Genomic DNA, 21975 nt, shown 5'->3' with positions numbered 1-21975 from the left:
GGGTAGAAGAGTGGGATGAGCTATGTCATGATTTAATTTGCTGTGAATGACATTTCACTGTGGTGTGGCTGGTGGATTGTCCTTGGGAGATGTCACAAGTTATTTTTTTTTATCTCCCGTCTGGATTACAGAGCCAAAAGGCCGGAGGGGTGAACAAGCGCGAGCCAGGGTACGCGCAGCCTCGCGTGGAATCAGCACAGGCTAGCGGACACTCGGTCTGCCCACGGGCAGGTGTGGGACCAGGCATCTCCTTCCGGATGTCATCTGCTCTCTTGCCTCTGCTGGAGGCCAACTGTATAATCGAACCACAAACACTGCTGTAATCGTGTCAGTTATCCTTGCTTCGTAGCTTAGAGCTCTCCTTTGTAGGCCTGTTGTGAGACATGCATCCCCCCCCTTCCTCTCTCCTCCAGAAAACGCTGGATTCTGATATCACCTTGTGATTCTGAAAGCCAAGGCCTTAGGCACATGCCTTTCGTGCCTCGGCTTTCATCTGCTGCTGCTCCCGGTTGTGCGCGAACACAATGGGGGAAGCGAGAAACCCGAGGAGACGGGCAGAACGTAACTGATCGCGTTCTGGAGAGCCCCATCTTGTTTTGCCAAAAAATGCTTCACTCCTGGCATCGCGGATGAGCAGGATTGGGAGGAGATACCATCACGTACCCGTAATCTGAGCTTGAGTTGGCGAGAGGACAGAAGTACAAACGAGAAGTGGATGCTTAAGGTGTTCGAAATAAGGAAGGGACATAATTCCATGATTCACTTGGCTTTATCAGCAATCGCCTGTAAATACGTGTTTAAAGTTTGACTGTATTTTGTTACTTAAACTCGAGCGACCAGGCTTTGTGTAGACCATGGTGTCACAAGGGCTGGCAGCGGGCGTGAGGCAGCATTGCCTGTTGCTGCCTCTTCTCCTGGGCTACCCAAGCTGTTTGTGTGACCGTGTGGTAATTCAGACCAGGGAACTGAGCTGAAACTAGTTTGGCAAAAATCCTGATGCAAGGACCATTAGATGTGCTTCTTTATGGCTTCTTGGTTGCTCAGCACATGCAAATATTTAATCTCATGTTTAAGTCTGTGTTGTGGGCGTAGGAGCCAGAGGCAAAATCCTAACAACTTGAATGGAATCGGGATTTCCCCTGAAAGCAGGCCCCATAAATCCAACGTGAAACTTCTCAGCACTCAAATTCAGGCCTGTGTGTCTTGACCCTCGGCTGCAAGCTCTGGAGGGCAAAGGCAGCACCTGTGTTGAGATGCGGGACCTACTGTGACCTTTTGGATCCAGAACAGGTCCCCGATTGACCGATGTGTGACATTTCATACGGCAGGGAGGGGGTTTTACTGTAAAACCCCAGTAGTGCGTCAGGATGATCGGAGTAGGGCTGGAAATGGTTCCTCAGGAGCAAGCAAAAAAGGGGGTGCCTGCAGCAGGAGCAGCGTGAGGCCAGATGTAAGCCGAGTCACGTTGTGTCCCACCTTAGCCCATCTCATCCCAGCGCTGGTTCTGCCGCAGCAGAGGTTATCACTTAAAATCCCGAAGTTTGCCTCGGTGCCTTCCTCCTCCCGAGGGATGGAGGTTCCCTCCTCCCGTCCCGATGCCGGCAGCGGGAGGCGAGCCGGCAGGTAGCGAGGGTAGAGGGCGGTGCGTGCGTGCGTCTGTCTGTCTGTCTGTGCGCGTCTCCTTTGTCTCCAGCAGCCCGTGCAGCGCCGTGCACCCTGCGGGCGGCCGCGCATCCCGGCGCCGCGCATCCCCTCCCCTCCCCTCCCAGCCCCGCTCGGCACACCCAGCCAGGCCGAGCATCGGCCCGCCCCCGCCGGCCCCCTCGGCAGCTCGCGGGGCTAATTACCAGCAGGGGGCTAATTGTCGGAAGGGCGTTAAAGCGCCCGCCGCCCCCCGGGCCCCGGCCGGGCTGGGCTGCGGCGGGGCGGCCGGCGCTGCCCCGCCGAGCGGCCGCGCTGTCCCCGCTGTCCCCGCAGGCCGGCTTTGTGCGAGCGGGCCGCGATTGGCCGTGCCGGCAGGGCCAGCCCCTTCCTGGCTGCCTGGCATGAATATGCACGGCCCCCCTTCCTCCTCCTCCTCCTCCTCCTGCATGTGTGTGTGTGTGTGCGGGGAGCGGGGCTCCGCCAGCAGCGCCGCTCCAGCCATGTCAGCTCGGCTCCGCCTGGGCCCACCATGAGCCATGGCCATGTCTGCGAGCGCCGACGAGGAGGACTACGAGTCGGAGCCGGAGCCCGAGCCGGGGCCGGGGCCCGAGCTGGGGCCGGAGCAGGTCCGGGGCGGGCGGCGAAGTTTGCAGCAGGAAGGGAAGGGAGGGGAGGAGGCCGGGCCGGGCAGCGCCGCGCCGAGCCGCGCCGCGCCGGCAGCGGGGCCGGGGAACAATGTGGGGTCGGGAGCGGGCCCGGCCCGGGGCAGTGCCGCCCGCCGTGGGGCTGCGCCCGGCGGCGCCGCGGCTGCGGGCGTGTCCGCGGCCCGGGGCGCGGAGCGGGGCGCGGGAGCCTCCGCCGGGGGCCGGCCCGGGGCGCACGGCCTCGCCCGCCGGGAGCGCCCGGGGGCACGGGGAGTTGGGCACCTCCGAGGGCCCCGCGCCGCCGGAGAGGCGAATGCGCTCGGACTGTGGGATTGTTTCTCTCGGGGGAGGTTTTCCCTGTCTTTTCCAGATTTTTTTTTTTTTTTTCCCTCCTAATAAGATTCCTCAAATGGCTGAGAGGGCTGCAGGACTTCAGGAGAGAGTCTGATGCTGAGCCTGGCTACCTTGTCTCAGTTTGATTTATGGCCAAAACCTCCTTTCCGTTCCCAGGGAGAAGGGATGTAGAATAAAGAGAAGGATGTGTGCTGAAATGAAAAGAGAACTTTTATTAATACTTCCAGGGTTTATTCTCTGAAGGTTTTGGGGGTTTTCCTTCCTGGAGGGGAAGGAGAGTAAACTTTTTAAATTTATGAAGTAATCTGTGAAAAATAATCCAGAACATGTCTTCTAGGTTGCGTATTTTACTCTCTAAGAACTGCCTAAGCAATTAAAAATGTACCAGGAATAGATTTAAACGTATATATGCAATTTAAACATAAACTTGATAGTTTTGTTCATAACTCAAGGTGGTTTTGCTCTTTAAAATAGCCTGATAATTTGCTTTTAGAGACAAGTTTCCACGTAGGCCGAGTGTGGAGTCTGTCTTCCAAACCTCATCAAATTTCTAATAACTTTACTATCTTTTGCTTCATAGTTGCACCAGGAAAGCAGGGCCGAGAAAGAGTTTGGACTGGCGGTGTTGGTGTGCCTTGAGTGCTCCTCAAGGATGGCAGATCTGGTGTGGAAACCTTAAGAGAGATGTTGATGTGCTGCAGGGGCTGCTGTGGTGTTACTCCAAGAACCTAAGCCGGGTCTTAGATGAGTTAACTTTATTAAGCCTTTACTTAATTCTGGGGATTGTGAACATGCAGGCCTGTGCTACTGCTCACATCCCAGACCTGGTAGTGAAAATGTCCCGACCTCCTTCTCTTCTTAAACTTCATCCCACACCAGGCCTTTTCCAAATTTGTCTCTGTCTTGGTGCGGTTAAGCTTTTTTAAAAAAGCTAATCGTTAAGGGAGCAGATTGGTCTAAACTGTGTTGTACCACCTGTGAAATTGCTACTGGAGGTGTTAGTTCTTGCTGGATGAATTTGAAAAGTTGGTTTATGTTGTGGCATTCCTCAACCCTTCTAAAACGTGAGGCTTTGATAGTGTTTCTATATCTTAATACTTAAAACAAAAATTAATGCAAGAAAGCAGAGATCCTCCTTGTGGGACTACTTAAAAGGCTTGATCTGATCCTAAATTATAACAGTGACCTCCGTAGCAAAGACCTGCGGAGCGTTTTTGTTCAAAACTGTTCCAGTGGTAAAACGCCTCGCGTGGATCCAACTGTATTTTCATACAAGCCGCCTTCGACACGTGTAGTTACTGTATTTTTTCTACACGGGACGTGTCGAATCGCTGTCACGTAGCTTTTTCTACCGCGATCGTCCCTGAGATGTAACAGGTGAAAGGCTTTGGCTCTACAGGTGTAGTTGAGCAGCACAACTTCAGCGCTTGGGTGGGAGCTGCGGTTTTGGTCACTCAGCTTGCTTCTGACTTTCGCCTTCAGCCTTTCCTCTGCCTAAAGTAGGAAGGCAAAAAGACGGTCAGGTTTCCCAGCGTGAGACCAGGTGGGATTTGCTGCCCTTGCGGTGGTTGCCGTCGGCACCAGCATCAGGGCTTGGAGCCGTGTGGGTGCTGGGGCATGTGTCCGGCCTGGTGCTGGCCATGGGGAGGGCAGCGCCCTGCTGCAGCCCCCCAGCCTTGCTGGGTCGCTCAGGGTAGGAAGGGATTCGATTTCTGGGACGCTTAACTTCAGTGAGGAAAAAAAGAAAATGCTCCAGGGTGGAGGTAGGGGAATTCGTCCTGAAGTAAAGCTGCGTTTGCACAAGGTGCCTCAAGTCTCTATAACTCACTGGTGCCTTTCATTTTAAGAGCTCCTACTTTGGATGCACCTTATCTATGAAAGCATATTTTTGCCAATATATCTTATTCCACCCTCCAGACTTAACTTCTACCTCCTCACCACCAGAGGAAAAAAAAATAAAAAACAGGGGCACTTGCATTGGCACCGACAGACCATCATACCCTAAACAACATAGCTCTGTTGGCAGAAAAGCTGCTGGAGTGTCACTAATGCTCAGATGAACCCACGAGGTATAAACTTCGCTATTTACTTGTGGGAAATTGATCTGTTTATTCAGCAGTGGAGCTCTGTGTGGTCACCTGGCAGTGGCCACTAGGAACTACATCACTTTTTGCAGGAGAGGGTGAGAAAGTTTGTAGGTATGACTCGGAGGAGATGGTGGCAGTGAACATCTGGAGAGGCTTAATCTTGTTTGTGGATGGCTGGGCTTGAAAAAATTCCACCGCCTTCCCTTTCCCTCTAACACTCCTTGTTTAATGGGGGACATTGGACTAAAACTTGTCTTGCAGGACACCTCCACCCCAGCAGGAACATATGCTGATGATGGGTGACGTGACTCTTGCACACCGTCACGGCTAGAGGAAAACAACTCTCCTGGAGTTTACATGCATAGACTTTTGGGCAGATACGCTTGAGTCAGGCATGGTAGATCTGGTGTTGGCGTGCGCTCTTCCGTTAATACAGCTTTTAAGGGTGTTACTGGCATCAACGTGATTTTTGCTACCTTAAACTAACTTCCCCTTCACCCCTGCTGAATTCCTGCAGTCACATCATCCTGTCCTTTTCTTTCCTCTTAAGTTTGTCCTTTCACAAGGATTTTTATTAACTGTTGAAGAGATGTAGGGGTTTGAAGCTGGAGGATTGTCGACTTAGTTGTGATTATCTGGTGGAAGACTGTGTGTAACAGGCTGTCAGCTGGCCAGGCGCTTTAATGCCAGTCCCTGTATTTCAGGGTTAATGTGGAATTAATGACAGAGTCTGTTTTGGAGATCTCTTGTAAAATAAGGTCTTTGATGGATATCAGCCCAGTGCATTCGTATGTGTGTTGCTGCTCTCCACCACTGCTGGCAATTGTCAATTCAACTGGTTTTCTTAGCAGGAGGGCTGAAACTACATGCCCAGAGTTGGAGGGTAGGAGTGGGATGTGTCACTGGTGCGGTACAGGACAGTGCTGGCCCTGAGCGGGGAGGCTTATCCTCCAGAACTTCTACCTTCTGTCTGCCCCCTCTGATGCTACAGGAAGAGGCAAGGAAATAATTGACCAGAAGCCTTTGCTGTGCCACCCCATGGGCTTCTTCAGTGCCCGGTATCAGCCCACGACCCAGTGTGTTCAGGGTGGTGTTTTAGCTGACAACAGTTACCGATTGTGGGTTAATGTGTGTGGCTTTTATTTTTCCCTTAGTGTTTATTTATCAGATGTTATAAAGAAACAACTGGTAATTAAATTTGTCTGTTCTAATGCTGTTAAAACAATTGTATTGAGTTGCAGCAACATATAAAGGTCTAAGCACAGGACTGGCACCCGGGAAGTCCTGGGTCCTTATCTTTCTTTCGGTGCTGATATGGTTACGTGGACTTGGTCAAACTACTGCAAATCAGAATAATGGAAATCTGTCCAAGTGTTACAGAAGGAAATCACCCCTGCCTTGCAAAGGGAAGGGATGTATTTATGTGGCACAGCATCTTGAAGCAACGAATGCTACGCATGTGAGATGTCTTGTCTTGGAGAGATTTATGCAGTGGATACATAAGCTGTTCAGATTGTACTTGGTTAGGAAGTGAAGTGCTTCAGGGTCTAGCTGAGCTGGCCATGTGATAAGTGCTTCAGAAGGACACTACGCATGTCCCTGTTTTTTTCTGGGAGTTGTTGAGTCTGAAATAACGGTGCGGTGCTGCTGGCAGCAGTTTCAGCAGGTTGCTGAAGCTGAGTGGTGGAATAGGACCCATGCCCATGTAAAGGTCACTTGCAGAAGAGCTTGTTTCTAGGCTGCAGGCTTTGTCAGCCTTGCTTTTAGGACCAGGACCTCCTTCCTCCTGGGCTGGCTGGCAGTGTCAGCTGATCTTCCTCTCCAGAGCAGAGGAGTTTTATGTGAAGTTACTGTGTGACAACTCCAACAGGGGCTGGTCGTGTTGAGATAGCAGTTGGGGAACACCAGCACCTACTTGATGCATTTAACAGCTGATAGCTCTTGGAGTGTTGTCTCCAGAAATTGATGCTCTTGATATTTTTGTTTACCTGAGGTCTTTTGAGTTATTCTTTGCCACTGTGAAGGTGGTGTTTACTGTTGCTGTAAACACCAAAGTTGTGTTTCTGTTGTAGTAAGAGCTGTCCTCAGGGCAGAGGTCCTTCATGCTTCTGCTGCTTCTGACCCTGGTGATGGTAGGTGGCTTTTCAGTGACTGCAAAGTAGGGAAATGACATATGGCAAAAGCATCGCCAAATGTTTATCCATAGCCAAGATAAACTAATGCTCTGAGTAGTGACTCTTCCAGGTAGCGTTTCCTAGGGCTTTGTGTAGAGTTGGAAGTGTCATACCTGGGCTTATTCCCAGATCTACAGAGCCCTGTTGAGAGACTTGAATTGCTGATAACCTCCCCAACCAGTCCCTTGATTGTCATCCACCTGGAGTGCTGTTGAATTTGGTGGGGTTTGTAGGAGCGCAGCACTTGCAAAAATCAATTTGCAAATTTGTCCCCTTTCTTGTCTGAGGAGTGGATGTGGTTAACCGCTGTGGTGTGGGAGGGCGATCCCAAATTCATGATGTGTAAATGGATTTGTAGTTCATCGTGTATTGTGTTTGATGGCCTAAGTTTACTCCCAGTACTCAGGTGCTGTAGAGGCCATCCTGTGTCTGCTTCAGGGGCAGCAGGAGGTTACCTTTGTGTGTTGCATAGCAGTCATCTGGAGGGGACAAAAAAACCCAAAACAACCAAACATAAAAAAAACCGCAAACCCTAGCAGGATGTCCCATTAACATGTCTTGTTTTAGAGGGCAGTGCAAGTCCACCAGCTTTCTAGGTTTCAGTGTCATAGAGGTGGGTATTTAGTATATTAATTCTAACATGTTTCAGCAGCCGCTTGCACAGCTTTTGTTAGAAGCTCGGGAGAGTGATTGTCATCACTTTAGCATCCTCCTGTCTCTCTTCTGAAGACTCTTGCTGTGGCCAGAGAAGTACAGGCACAGTTTCTGTGGAGATGCTGGAGAACATAGGAGATTGCTTGTGATAGTATTTCAGACAGGCTCTGTGTCAACTCTGTTTCTTGTTGTAACATTTAAGAAAAAAATCTCTTCAAGTTTGGTATAATCTTTCTTTTCTTGGCAGTTCTCAGAGGTGGCTGCTGGGGACTACAGAGTCAGCAGGCCCAGGTCGTGTTTGAGAGTTTCAGTTCATCTCCTTGGGAAAGGAGATGATAGGATCTGCTACACAGGTGGGAGACTGCGTTGGTCCAGGACCTAGTTCAGGTCTTAGTGTGTCACCCATTCCTGAGCTTGAGACACTGGAGCTGCTGTTTGCTGACCACTGTCGTAAACCCAGGTTAAGGCATCCTGCCATCCCCTGCCACTTGTCCATTATTCACAAGACAGCTCTGCAGATTTGTGCTGGGAGAGTGACAAACTGCTGTACAGAGGTGGAAACAGGAGCTGGGAAGGAAATCTTTACCTAGTTTGACTACCAGGCCTGGTACATTGTAAAACTGCAGTCTGAGCTGAAAATCCCGCAGCATCTCTTCACTAACATCAACCTGGAATTTATCTGGCTGTCTGCCACGTGCTAAATAAACCCCAGGTCGTGTTGGAGGCTCCTTCTACCCCTTTGAATCCCAGCCCCTTTCTGGGATAGCAACCTACAGGCTGAGTTTTCTTCTGTGGGGGTTTTTAAGCAACCACTTTGGAGCTCCTTGAAACTAGATCCTAGTGGGAATTGCTGCAAGGCCTCTCTAGCCTTGCTGGCTGCGACATCCCAGAGTGAAAACGTGGCTTGGATTGAGGATTGGTTGGTGAATTAGTACAAACTCAGCTAGCACAATTGCTTGGATTTCCTAACGAGCAGTGAAGAGGTCTGGGGAGGTAAGAAATGTTACATACAGCGAGATCAGAGGTCTGTACCTCTGCCGTCTGCTCTGTCGTGGTGATTTGTAAGGAAATCTGAGTGTGGTGTGATCAGGCTTCAGACTTTTCTTGTCCCTTCACCTTCCTGCCTTCTTTTTTTAAGGATTCTCAAATTCTGTGTTGTAGTGATGCCTTTTTACCGCTTGCATCTTTGCAGTGTCCTGGCACTTAAGATGCTGGCCTCGGAATTAGGACTTGGCTCGTATTACTGTGGCAGAATCAAGAGTTGTCTTTCAGCTGGAAAAGTACCGAGTTTGATTTTTCCTTGAAAGAGATTGCATTTTAAAAAGACCATTCTGATGGTGGTGTAACTGATGTTTGCCGCCTTAAAAAATAATTAATCGTGTTCAAACATAGTGGGAAGGAGTCAGGCGCTCACATAGAATCTTCCATGCACTGTTGGCAGAGGGAACTGCCCAGGTTGTTGTACGTATTTTGGTTTAACTCCTTCCCACTGATGTCTCGCCTTTGGTTCGTGTCTCTTGCTTCCCTTGCTAGTGGAAGGAGGCTCTAATAGAGAGAACGGAGGAGTGATTCATGCTGAGAAAGGAAATTATCTCTTATCTCAGTTGCCTCTAAGCCAGTCCTGGCAGAGCTGACTTTATCCTTGAGAGGCTGAAAAGTTGGTCTAAAAGGCAAATATTTATTCTTTAGAGTGTCTGAAATCGATCTGAAACGCAGGCGTCTGGTGCGGTTGCCGATGGGAAGGAAGCTACGCTTGTCTGTGTTCAGCCTGCACGCAGAACAAAAACCTGCTGAGATTTGTGTAACCTCATTGCCTTCAGCGATGCTTCGTCCCACCTCAGTTACACCGGTAGGGATGTGGGAGAGAAAGCCAAGAGGTCCAGCTCCTGGCTTCTCTGTGCTCCCAGCACTGAGGTTCCTGGGATAGAGACTCCTAAAATACCAGCACTCTTCTGCATCTTAAGATCTCCTAAGTGAGATGGGAGGAAGACCAAACACTCAGCAATGTGGCTTTTCTTCAGGGTTGTGTAGTAGGACACTTAGGAAAGGTTTTATAGTACCAAGTAGAATGTTTCCATACCTTTTCTTTTAAAACTGCGGTGGAAATTCCGCATGGCTTTCTGTAGCCAGCCTGCTCCTGCCTTGGTGGTGGCCCACAATTCAGCAGCAACAGAAAGTGAAACTGGCTGGTCTGTTGGTGGTATGCTGAGGTGTGCATAAAGTGGAAAAATGGTATAAATACTAAACCAGATGAGCTTTGCAGTCCTGTTATTATCATCTTTATGGAGAAAGCTGTCAGTGGTAAGAATGAGCCAAGCCAATTCTTGTGCAATTAGCCCCATACAATTACATGGTATTCAGCGATGTTTGGCTTCAGCTGTAAGTTCTTGTGTATAACAGGGACTTTCTGATGAGGACATGAAATTTCGATATCCTGAGTGAATATGTTGCAGTTAACCTAATCATGTAAAATCTTTTCATGCTCCTTTAGCTTCTGTCTTAAAGGTCATTGAAATCTAGACCCCGGATGCCCTTTTTAGCCTTTGCGCAGCATCCGTTAGCGTTCTATTTTTGAGCACTTGCTAGTGTTGGATGTGAAGGGAGGTACTTTGGAAGGGTTTTGCAATATTTGTGGTTTATTTCCTACTTTATCACTTGATAGTAGCTCATACTTTCCTGTTTTTTTAGGGAAATTGCTGTGGCTTGAACCATGGCTGCTGAATGTTTTGTTGCTCTACCTAGCCTCAAAATTACTTTTGCTGCTTGCTTGGATTCTTTCACTTCCAGCAGAGAAAAGTAGACCTGGCTTAATCTGAGCATAGTCCTAAGAGCTCCCTAGCCCAGAGCTCAGTGATGGTGCAGATCTTCTCTTGACCTAAGCCAAAAACATCACTTGGGACTTGGTCCTGCATTGAACTGTGCTTAAGTTGATTCTCCATACCCTCTTGTTGAAGTGGGCTTGCTTTAGGTTTGAGATCTCTCCTTTAGATTTGAGGTCTCTCATTTATGCCTTGGTTTGTCTTTTTACAAAACATCTTTTCTTGAAAAGGTAATGCAACTCCTTGAGCTGTAAGAGTGATGATATGCACCTGTTGAGTATTACGCATCTGCGGATAATTGTGATACACGTGTTGGTTCTGTGTCTGAGGTGTATACAACTCCTGTCCAAGGAATGTCTGTAGTTCAGATGGCGAGATGTGTGATTAACCTTTTGTGTCTGGCTCTTTCAGAACAGGGCAGTCGGACGGCCCAAAGGGAAACTGGGCGCTGCTTCCGCGGTGAAGCTCGCAGCTAATCGGTCAACCGCTGGAGCACGTCGGAGGAGGACGCGATGCCGCAAGTGCGAGGCGTGTCTGCGGACAGAGTGCGGCGAGTGTCACTTCTGCAAAGACATGAAGAAATTTGGAGGACCTGGCAGGATGAAACAGTCCTGCATCATGAGGCAGTGTATTGCAGTAAGTGTACCTGTTGCTGCAGCTCGTTTGGAGATTTCTTTCCTATATCTGTGTCTCCTGATGACGAGATGTGGAACTGAGAACTCTGCTCTGACTAGTCTGTAAAGTGCATCAAGCAAAACAGAACGTTCCCTACCCTCTCAGTTCAGATCTCGTCTTACCATCGCTTTCTAGCCCCCCACCCAAATCTTAAACTAGAATGCTCCTAAAAGTTAATAGCATGGCTTTCATTCTCAGTGATGTAGAAGGTAGATGGGCAGATTATCAGTACACCAGAGATTGGCACTCAAAGCACACTGAAACGATGTGAGGGAGAAGGGGCCTGTTTGGTTTAGGTCTCAGAATTTCCGGAGAAAAGCTGTCATGCAACCATCTTTACCGTCTTAACTGCTTAACCAGCTTAAAATATGGAGAAATCTTTGACTGGCATCTTCCAAAATTTTGGCATTGGTGACCCCAGCCCCAATCTACTTGAGATCTGAATTTCAATTGTTTGCTATTACCTAGCCATATAGGAGGGACCCGATGTAAACGAGCCGAAGGGTCTTGTCTTCCTCAGGGACTGGAAATGGCTGTCAGGGGATGAGGATCAGAACAGGGCCAGCAGATGATCATACAGTTTCCTGGGCTTCTGTGATACAGTGCTTAGAAGCTTCTTGAGTCATAAGTGATAGCTTTGTGTTTAACAAATATTGACACATCAATCCTCCATTAAGTTGTCCAAGCACCTTTTGAATCTGTTGCTTTCATAATGTGTGTTGTGGAGCTTCTCGTCAGATCTTGTGTCCGCAGGGCCCCAGTTCAAGGGTAAAAATTAGCTTTTCTCGGGATTCTTTAGATGATCTTGTTTATGCTGTTGTTAAGAATTTGGTTTTCTGTTGTTTTTTTTAAGGAAAGGGATGTTGTTTATTCGTAACTGAAATATCACCCCATCTATATTGATTCCTCTCTAACTCTTGTTGCAGTTCCTTTCACTTAGGTTTCTTTTTTTCTTTCGTTTTGTTGAAGAAACTGAAGTGGAAGCATTAAATGACTTGGTCTGACACTGATAAAAAAAACTGATAAGCACTTAAGATTTCCAGTAGTTGCTCCTGGTAGCTCACTCCATGTCCTGTTCTAAGCCGTGCACTGTTCTTGACATAGAGGATTGGATTCAGCTCTGCTGGATCTTTCAGTAAAGTACACAGAACATCTACCTTTCCGCAGAGTGCTTTTGCAGCTCAAGTGTCTTTTCTTTGAACACTTGGTTTCCTGGAGTGTGGCATGAATTGAACAGCATGGATGAAGAATTTATTATTCTCCAGGGGGAAGAAATAGTGAAATCGTGCTGCCTTTTTAGTGGAGGGATTAAATTAGGGCTGCAGTGTGCTTTCTTGTCCTGACTGATGAAGGAAACTTTCATACTAAGCTGTTTCACTCTTGATATACTGACTGAGCCTTTTAGAGATGAACTTGGTTATCTTCTGGCTGAGTGCAGTCATCCTCTCATCCTCTCCCTTGCAATGAAGAAGTATTTTTCTTCTTGGTATCTGCAGTTTTATTTCCAGAAGCTGTGGTTAGAGTACAGGGCTTGGTAGCCAGGGTACTCTGATTCCTTGTCCCACCGTTGCATGCACTGAAGACAACTCTGCCCTTCATAGGTTCCCATTGGTGTAAATAGCAGGAGGAGTATTACAAACTTTCTTAGAGCAGCAAAAGCATAGAAGATTAACAAGTTGAACTGTTGTAACTTTTAAGGGTGCTTTACATTTCTATAAGCAATCCTGTTGTCTTTACTCTTGTTCATTATGTTCTCTAACGATTGCAGTAGTGATGTATTGTGGTACCTATCCAACAGCTTCCAGCTGAAAAAAAGCCCAAAACACCAAAGCAAAGCTCTGTGGAAGTAATGATCCCTACAGTTCTGGGATCGTGCTTTGCTCTGGGTATTAACATTGACAATATTAAGTAGACACAGACTTCATTAAACTCAGAAGCCTTAAGAGAGCCTGTACTGGCATTTGGAGAATAGGAAGCTCCTCTGCATCAATAGTTCAGTCAAGAAGGGAAACAGGAGTGCCTGGGACACTTTGTATGCTGCATTGAGTAGGTCTGCAGGGAGTGTGGGGCTCTGTGCTGGGAGGACAAGTTGTGACAGCGTGGCTGCTGTTGCAGCCCATCAGTGGGACAGGGCTAGTTGAGGCACAGAGGAAATTCCTGGGACATCCTTGCTCCCAGCAGGAAAAAAATATACTGCTCTTGGGATGTTTGTTCTTGTGTGTGTATATAAATACTTGCTGTGTGGGAGATAGGACAAAACAAGTGGACAGAGCTCTTCTGACTCTGCACAGCTTAGCTTTACTCTGCTTTACCTGCTGGTGGGATGGGATCCTGGGGAGATTCCTATTTTGTGCTTGGAGGAAGGGTGGAAGTTAAATAGCATTTGCAAAATGCTTTTAAAATGGAGCGTGGGTAAGTACTGGCATGAGAAAGCCGGGAAGTGTTGCCGTAGCTAATGCAACAGATGTTGGTGTGTGGGGCAGCACTCTGTGCTCTGTGATGCTTACTCTAGCTAGGTTTTTCCCTTTCTGAAGCTTGCCAAAAGCTGCACTGTTGCTGTGTAGATTTGGTTGAGTGTGCAAGTATCCACTTACGGGTTTTATTCACTCCATCTACAAGAGATCCTTGCTGTGAAAAACCACATCTCTGCCTCTGGCTGCTGAATAGTTAAGGACTTGCAACCTAATCGATTGCATTTCACGTTACAGCCAGCTTCATGTGAGGATCTTCCTTTTCTTTCTTGTAATGAGGCTTATACCTTATTGCCTCAAACCAGAAGTTTGTTCCTCATTAACATGAAGGTGGCTTTTTAATTAGACTGGTGTTCAGTGCTTTGACATGGGTGACAGGTATGTGAGATGCTGCAGTTCCCTTTCTGCCTCAGCAAAAGACAGAAAAAAAAATCAGTGCCCTTCTCACTTGTGACACTTGCAGGAGAGGAATTATCTTTTTAAGTGTCTGTGCAGTGCTTTTTGCAATGCTCAGGTTGGGAGCAGGGCCCTAGATAATAGACTGTCAGTCAGGAAAGGTCTGTTCTTGGTTCTGTTGTGGGCTTGTTGCGAGACCTGGATTGGGTCCTGTAACATCTGTCGGCCCTGCTTGTAAAATAGAGAGCTGCCAAATTGCTATCAGATTGTGAAGCTTAGAGGATGCAAACAGTGATGTTCTAGGTTGCTTCTTTCCCCTCCCGTGGTACACTTGTGAAGTGACTTGTGTGCCAATGTCTGTGTCAGCTCACAGCTTAAAGAGACCCCGGGGAAAAAACCCACATTTTCATCCATCCTTGGGATGCCCCGTGAATCCATGTTGCCACAGGGAGGGCACTCAAATTCCACCAAGCCAATGTTTGATCTGGGTATCCAGCCCTGACCGTTACCAGTTTTTCTTGCCTTCATTGCTCTGCTGGACTAGAGCCTTCAGCAGTTTGCACAATTAAATCCTTATTTATCTCCTTTTCAAAATGAGGGTGCTGTAAATGCACATTGAGTTCTTCTGTTTTCATGTGTCTTCTGTGTCCTGATCAAGGCTTCTTTCTGATCTGTGTAAACAGCCAGTGTTGCCTCATACTGCTGTGTGTCTGGTGTGCGGAGAAGCTGGGAAAGAGGACACGGTGGAAGAGGAAGAGAGCAAGTTTAATCTCATGCTAATGGAATGCTCCATTTGTAATGAAATAATACACCCAGGATGCCTTAAGGTGAGTACAAGGATGTGATACATGTCGGAAACAAAAACTGGATTAGTGATCACCTTAATATAAAAGTAGTGCACAGAAATGAGAAAGCTTTCACGTTTTCATCTTTGGAAACTTAAGTGAGCAAAGAGTTGGTGTGAGAAGCAGGGTGGCAGCTGTGGCACGTGCAGACCTGCCTGGCCTCGTGTAACCAGCATCCCCTGTAAGCAGAGACTCTTGCTTTGGACAGCCTCCAGCACGTGTGCGAGCAGATGTCTTGGGGGGTTTCTTTTTGTTTTGTTTTTCTTTCTTTTTTGCTTCTCATTTAAGGAAGTGAGGAGTTTCAGTTGGGATGGGAAGCTCAAGAGGACAGAGAAAGCTACCTGTACCTTTAGATGTGGTAGTCACCATCCCTGTGTCGATAGCTCCTTCCTGTGTCCCACAAAGTACAAACAGGTAGTTTGCCGTTCGGTGTTGTCCTGGCACAGATGTGCCAAGCAGCTGGCTTTCAAGATGTTATGAGCAACTGTTGCAGTAGGAAGACTGCAGCTCTATAGTGAGTTTCGTGCTGCAGGAGTGCTCACCCTTGGCTGACTTGAGTCCTGTGAGCAGCTGTATTCTTTGCTGGCGTAACAAAAGTGTCGTTTTGGGCATATCTTTGGGTATGAGCCTTTAGACGCCTCCTTTCTCCAGAGCTGGTTGTGTTTCAGCTGATCAGCCATTTCCTGTTGCTGATTTGTTTATGGTTAACATGATTTGCCAAAGCAAATGTATTCTGACACGCCATGCCCCAGAAAGCAGCTTTTGGCCCTTCTGGGATCTCTGAGAGGAGAGGTGTGTTCCTTACGCAGGCCCGGGGTGATGCTCTGCTGGCCTTTCTGTTTTCCTTGCGCTGTGCACAGCGTCGCACCAAGCTGTGGCGTGTCATTTATTAGAGCAGAAGGTAGGTAGCTGGCAAACCAGGGCCGTGGCTGTCTCCTTGCTCTGCGAAGCTGGTGCTCACGGCTCCTGCCGCAGATGGGCTCTGGAAGGGAGCTTTGCTTGCTTGGCTCTGCTTGAAGCAAGGGAGGAGCAGCACATTTCCAGAGGTACCTCAGCTCTGGCTTGTAGCCGCTGCTGTGTTATTCCAGTCCTTCCTGAGCAGTGCCCTGTTCGGAGACGCTTCCCTGTCTCTCGCTTTGCAGCATCACTGATGCTTCACGGCTGAGTCCAGAGGACACGACTGTAGTCTAGTGGCAGTTCAAGCACGGTTTCCTCTCCCCATACCACATTTGGGACTAGTTGCACAGGATGTGGGTCAGATCTGTGAAACCAAGCAAGTGCTGTTTGTTCTTTTATGCATGCGTGGTGTTCTGAGCGCTGTTTTGGTAACTAGGAACAACGTTGCTTCGGGTGTTTCTGAAAATTAAGCAGTGGGAGATTTACAGTGTGTCTTGTGTTTTAATTTGTCAATGCTGCTGTTGAGCTGAAATAAATGGTGGTGTAACTGGTACTGTGTATTTACTGAGACAAAAGGGCACTGGTAGGATTTCAGAACCGTCTTGGAAGGTGAGATGCAATTATGTCCAGGGGAACAGCAAAAGGAAAACGGAGCCTCTTCCTCGGATCCTTCCTTGCTCTTTATTCCCAGGTTCCATGATTTTCTGTGAGACAAAATCCGTTGCTGTGTTTACATGTCGCTGGAGCCCTTGACGTGGGCTTAAGCCCAGAGGATGGAGCCCATAAGTAGTCCTTGTGGGAAGTGCCTCTGAATGCAGATGCAGCCCCGGCGCAGCTGTTTCGGCTGCCCACCAAGAGAAGGTCCCTTCTTGTCCTACTTGGTAAATAGGCAGCAGGGCATGTGAACTGTCGGTCATCTCCAATTAAATGCCTGTCAAGTGTACTTTTGCAGGGGGGACTGGAATAAACTGGATCAGTGAAGGGAGGATTGTCCTTTCCTGGCTTATTCCCATGTGAAGTGAATTCCCCCCAAGACTCATCTTCAAAGCTTGTGGAGTAGTTTGGCACAGGCACTGGCTAATTCGTACTCCAGGGCAGGTTGTTCCTGGTTTGAAGTCCATCCTCTTCCAGCTTCCTGATTTGGCTGTACGTGTTTGTGGTGGATTTTCTCCATGAAGAAACAGAGCAGAGGATGGCCTCTTTGAGGACATTAAGGGTAGCTCAGCTGCATCTGAGCTCCGACACACTCACAGCCTTGAGGGGCTTCTGCGGGTGCCTCTCGCGGGGGAGCCCTGGGTGCCAGCGCATGTCAGGGGCTCGCGTTGGAACCACGGGAAGGACAGCCAGGATGTGCCATGTACTGAGAAGTGCCGTGATGGAGTATCTGGCGTGTTGCTTTCCTTGAAAACGCAGTACCAACTCAAATGCTTGTTTTGCTGAAGAGTTTCCTAAAAAAAGAGATCTTGGCGAGTGTTCCGTAAGCGCAGCGTTGCATCCAGAGGGAGCCACTGAGATTTTTCAGAAGAGCGTTGCCTTTCGTTGTTACAGACTGTCTGAGTTGAACCGATGCTGATGAATTTTTCTTGCTACATGTCAAGTTACTAGGAATGCTGGTTAGCAGATGTGAGTGAGTGCAGTATCTGATGCTGTTTCCTTCAAGAGTTCATGTTCCCCAGTAGAAGCGTCTTCTTGTTTGTCTTGGGTCGATATAGTGATAATGATGGAAAAGGTGAATATTTAGGTGTCTTGTCAGAACAGCAGAATTACAAAGACCCTTTCCAGCACAGCTGCACTGCTGCCCATGGCTCCAGCCCAGGTGTGTCTCGCTGTCTGTGTTTTTTCAGTCTTGGCACTGCCAGAATTCATGGCTCTCGCTCAGCAATGTCGGATCAGCATCCCAGGGTCTCCGTATTCCTTAACAAGAAGACTTCACAGTAGCGTAGTCTCACGTTTAGGCTTTCTGAATTGCTGACCTCGTGCTGCAGGTACATTCCTGAAGACGCCTCATGCCGTGGCTCAGACACCCACCTGCTGTTTGTAGCAAACACTCAGATCTGGCTCCCACCCAGCCTGAAAAGCTTGGGACAGATTCAGTGGCGGGTTTGTGTGTGTCTAATTAGTTTGCTTACAGTTCCTCACATCTGCTCGGTTCCTTAAACTTCACAGAAGGGACAGAGCTGTAATGCTTTCTCCTCAGTAGCGTTTGTTCTGTATTCAGTGCGGGAAATAACTTGTTCCAAACTTGGGCTTGGGCCAGGGATTGTTCCCCCGAGGCAGAGATGTATACAACAACTCCTGGAGTATCTTACACCTACCATGGGAAAGGAGGTTCAAAGGCACACCGTTGTGATAAAACCAGTATTTAAATTCTGCCCATTTCATTTACTCATTTATTAACTCCAGAAGACTTGCTGAGAGACTGACATGTCATCACTCTCGCTAGGTGATGAAACTAGAATGGCTGCTGTCTGGCTCCGGGACTTGAGGAAGCAGTTCCCCTAAAACCAAGGCTTGATCCTGCACTCCTTATGTGTTTCGTTGGGCTGGGAGGAGAGCAGGAAATGTTTCAGAAACGTGAAAAATCTGTGGATCTTTGCCCCTGCCTGTTTCGGCAGCAGTCTCCTGCTACTGTGCTGCTGATGCCAATGCCCAAGCTATTTGTCTTGACAGCAGCATGTCTTTGTTGTCTGTAATAGTAATAAATAAATCTTTTTTTTTCTTTTCTTTTTCCCCAAGGCTTAGTTCTGACTATATAACTAAACCCTTAAATGTGAATGTGCCATCAGTGAGCGTATGTGTGTGTGTGGAGGGTGTTTTCACCTTAGCTCTACTTTTCATCCTGTTTCATTCCCAGAAATGTCTTTTCAGAAACACCTATCTCCAGTTTGGAAAGTAATGTGGGTTCCTATATGGAAATTCAGACACCTGTGTAGGGCAGGACTGTGCTTTTATTGTAGTGTAACAACACTGAGTGTGCGTCTTCTCTTTCAAATAGCAGAATGGCACGGTCTCCCGGAGGTAGTGGAGTAGTAAGTGCTTCTCTTCCTTACAGTAGCTGGGTAACTGTGGGTGTGGGAAACCTTGAAAATGCCTTCATGTGTCCAGTCTGCTGAACAAAAGTGCCTGTTCTCGAGCTGACTTGGCAACCGGCGTTTTTATTGGCACATGGGCTTGAGGGCTGGAGGCATGGGACGGCTAGTTCTGATCCGTAAAGAAAAATATTTCAAGGAATACTTGATTACAGCGCAGGGTGCTTTGCTTCTAAAAACGCTGAACAGTGTTAATGTATGTGAGAACGTGCGTACGGGAAAAATCCCTTCCTATTAAAGGTCGGACTGTGTCTCACTCCAGGAGGAGGATGGGATGGGGCTGAGCTTCTCAAATAAGTGGTGTGGGAGGACATTTGGAGATGGTGTGATGACAGTCCTGAGTTTGGGGGGTTTGGGTTGTTGGGGTGGGTTTTGTTCTGTTTTTTTTTTTTGCGAGAGCAGAACGTACTCCGTTAATTGGGATTGTCATTGACCTTCATAAAAAGCCCAGACCTGAACCCTGTGTCGCATACCAGTTTGGCCAGCATGCTTTCCTCCCCTGTTGGCATCATCAGAAGGGTAATTGTGCAGGATGGAGGGCTTGCTTAGCACCAGCAGGATGGTGTGGCACCTGCGGTGATCCGGGTTTCTCTTTCGCAGCCATTGGGCGGGCAGCAGTCGATCGGAGACGATGGAGCTGTACAAAATGCCTCTAAATGATCTACCTGTGGGCTTCAGCTTTTTGCAGCACGATTGAATTGAGTTGTGCCTCTCTTTCACCAGGTGAAGGAATCGGATGGTGTGGTTAACGATGAGCTGCCGAACTGCTGGGAGTGTCCAAAGTGCAACCATGCAGGGAAAACTGGAAAAGTGAGTTTAATGGGAATAAGTGATGCTGGAATGAGATACAAAATCTCAAGCATTCCCTCTGGCTTGTAGATATAACTTTGCCCAATACCAGCTTTTGATTTCGTGCCTGATTCAGCTGAGTTGAAGGAAATAAGCTGATGGCTTTCTGTTCTTTAATAACTTCTGTATTCTTATTCCGTGTACCAACACTTCACTCGAAACCTGAGGAATGTTTAGGTTAGGTCCATGCGCTCCTGCATGTTAATTTCTAAAATGAAAATACTTTTAAAAAAAAAAACAGAATCCAGAAGCAATTATGCAAAACGTGCAGTGTCTGTTGGAATTAGTGAAACATTATTTCCTTGCAGACTGAGACAGACGCTTGCAAGTGTTTAGTTACAGAAATAACTTTGTGAAGGTTGAAACTACTTTACTCTTAACTCCTTGCTGATCATTTTGTCTGTTACAAAGCGATCAACCCATTAATGTTGGAGTGTTGGAGGCGACTTAGATACTGTGAGCTGAGAAAGGCGTAAGATATAAAGTTTGTTTGTGTTTTGTGTCTCTTTGGCGTACAAGCAAAAGCGCGGACCCGGATTCAAATACGCATCAAATCTCCCAGGCTCGTTGCTGAAGGAACAGAAAATGAACAGAGACAATAAGGAAGTAACGGATGCTGCGAAGCGGAAAGGGGACTGCGAAGAAACTCCCAGGCGGAAATCGGAGGAACATTCCAAAAAGACTCAAGTGGACTCAATACTGAGGAGGAAGTCAGACGAAGTGCATCTGTGGAGGAAAAGGAAATTTGAGAAACCCCAGGAACCCCCTATGAGAAAGCGGGTATGACAGAACACTCTCTTCATGTACTTACACAGATGCGTGTGGGCTGGTTGGGGCTGATGTCTCTTGCCTTCTGGCTTGTAGCTCATCTTGAAATTCCAGATTGTTACAAAAGAAACTGCCATGTTTTACCTTCCTGTCGGAAAACTGCCAGTCTACCAGGACGGCGGTTTGAACAGCGACACTCAGGTTGACATTCAGAGGCCGAGAACGCCGGGCTATGGCTGTTGTTTTATTCAAAATACTAGAAAACCCACTTTAACTGAAAAGCCTTTACAAGATGCTTGGAGTAGGAACAAGGTGAAATCAATTTTTGATGGAAACCTTTTCATCTCTATCCACTGGGTGGCGTATGGCAGCTCGTTTTGTGGCTGATTCGGGGACGTAACCCATCAGAGGACCTTTAGAACTGACACCTTCTGGAGCCTGCAGAGAGGAGGAGCTGCTCACCACAGCGATGTTGTCAGCTTTTCCCTGAATTTAACAGTCAGAGCTCTTGGGCCAGGCAGGGACACTCTGAATTGTCTTTTTGATTGTGACATGTGATACTTGGGATATACAGAAATGCTGGTTTGCAGAGGTAGAAATGAGGACCTAGATTTAATGTGTCTCACGAGTAAGTGGTTGATAGCTTTAAAATCAGAATCAGTTGGCTGGTTTTGTGTTGCATGTGCAGCTCACGAGGACTGGCAGTCGGTCTGCCCCATGAGGCTTGACAGTGGGAACGCTGCAGTACGGTAAACGTAGGGATTGGGGTTGCTTTGGCGGAATGAGAGAGCAAAGATTCCCGGTATCAGTTTATGCATATCTGCTTTCTGGCCATGCTTTCCTTTTCCCATCCCTGTGGACTCACTGTGGTGTTTATGGATGGCTTGAACTGCTCCAGGAAAGGCCCCCAGTACGTGAAGAAGGCACTGTGGATCGCCGAGCCTTCATCAGACACAACAGCAAATGTCGTGTTTTGGGGTTTTTGCTTTTCTTTCTTCCAACACCTAAAACTTGGAAAAGAAGACAAACTCTTCAGGAAGAAGGTACTTTGCCTTTTTAATAGATGAGTTCTCAATCCCTTCTAATCCTCTCTTCTCACGTGAGCGGGACAGCGAGCCAGTTTCTCTGTCGTGTCCTTGTGTCACTGCAGGCATTTTGAATTATCCCATTTACATCCTGAAATTACGGAATCTCTCTCTCACGGAAGCCTTTACACTCCAGGATAATTTAGCTGCAGTGCCTGGTTTTATATTTTCTGTTCTGGTGTCCCATGTTAAAACACAGCAGCAAGCTGTGTTTTGCTGACCCGAGGAATAAAATTCTCTTTCTATACTCATGTTTCACTCTTCCTGTGTGGTTGACTCTGGCCCCTGCCACACAGCCCCTCAGCAGTCTGCACCACGGCACTGCAGTCCACCGCTGACACCCCAGGGAGCCAGGGACGACCTGGCACACAGGTATTGATTACCTCTCACCATCTGGCACCGTAACAGAAGTCCGATAGCTTTAAACTAAGCGCTCGTCAGTACCCTGTGTGAAGGATGCTGCAAGCTGACGGTAGTTTGATGTCGTAATTTTTTTCATCTAACCTGTCATTAACTTACTGGGA

General features: G+C 47.9%; 1 protein-coding gene across 4 annotated transcripts in view; it reads left to right on the top strand.

Moving 5' to 3' along the window:
* Window positions 1-21975, top strand: part of KDM2B (lysine demethylase 2B) — a 121473-nt gene that overhangs the window by 93882 nt on the left and 5616 nt on the right. For 2 of the 4 annotated variants that reach the window (XM_086623781.1, XM_086623782.1), the window contains exons 13-17: window positions 10788-11012; window positions 14602-14745; window positions 19473-19558; window positions 20108-20377; window positions 21370-21409. In XM_086623781.1, the coding sequence (XP_086479907.1) occupies window positions 10788-11012; window positions 14602-14745; window positions 19473-19558; window positions 20108-20377; window positions 21370-21409 (765 nt within the window). Of the gene's footprint in view, window positions 1-10787; window positions 11013-14601; window positions 14746-19472; window positions 19560-20107; window positions 20379-21369; window positions 21410-21975 lie in introns of all 4 variants that reach the window. The other 2 variants (XM_086623783.1, XM_086623780.1) reach the window with 2 other exon arrangements.

The sequence above is a fragment of the Tauraco erythrolophus genome, chromosome 19 (genome assembly GCF_009769465.1).
Source record: "Tauraco erythrolophus isolate bTauEry1 chromosome 19, bTauEry1.pri, whole genome shotgun sequence".
NCBI classification, from domain to species: domain Eukaryota; kingdom Metazoa; phylum Chordata; class Aves; order Musophagiformes; family Musophagidae; genus Tauraco; species Tauraco erythrolophus.
The sequence above is the reverse complement of the archived record's forward strand: the minus strand, read 5'-3'. Positions and strand labels throughout refer to the sequence as shown.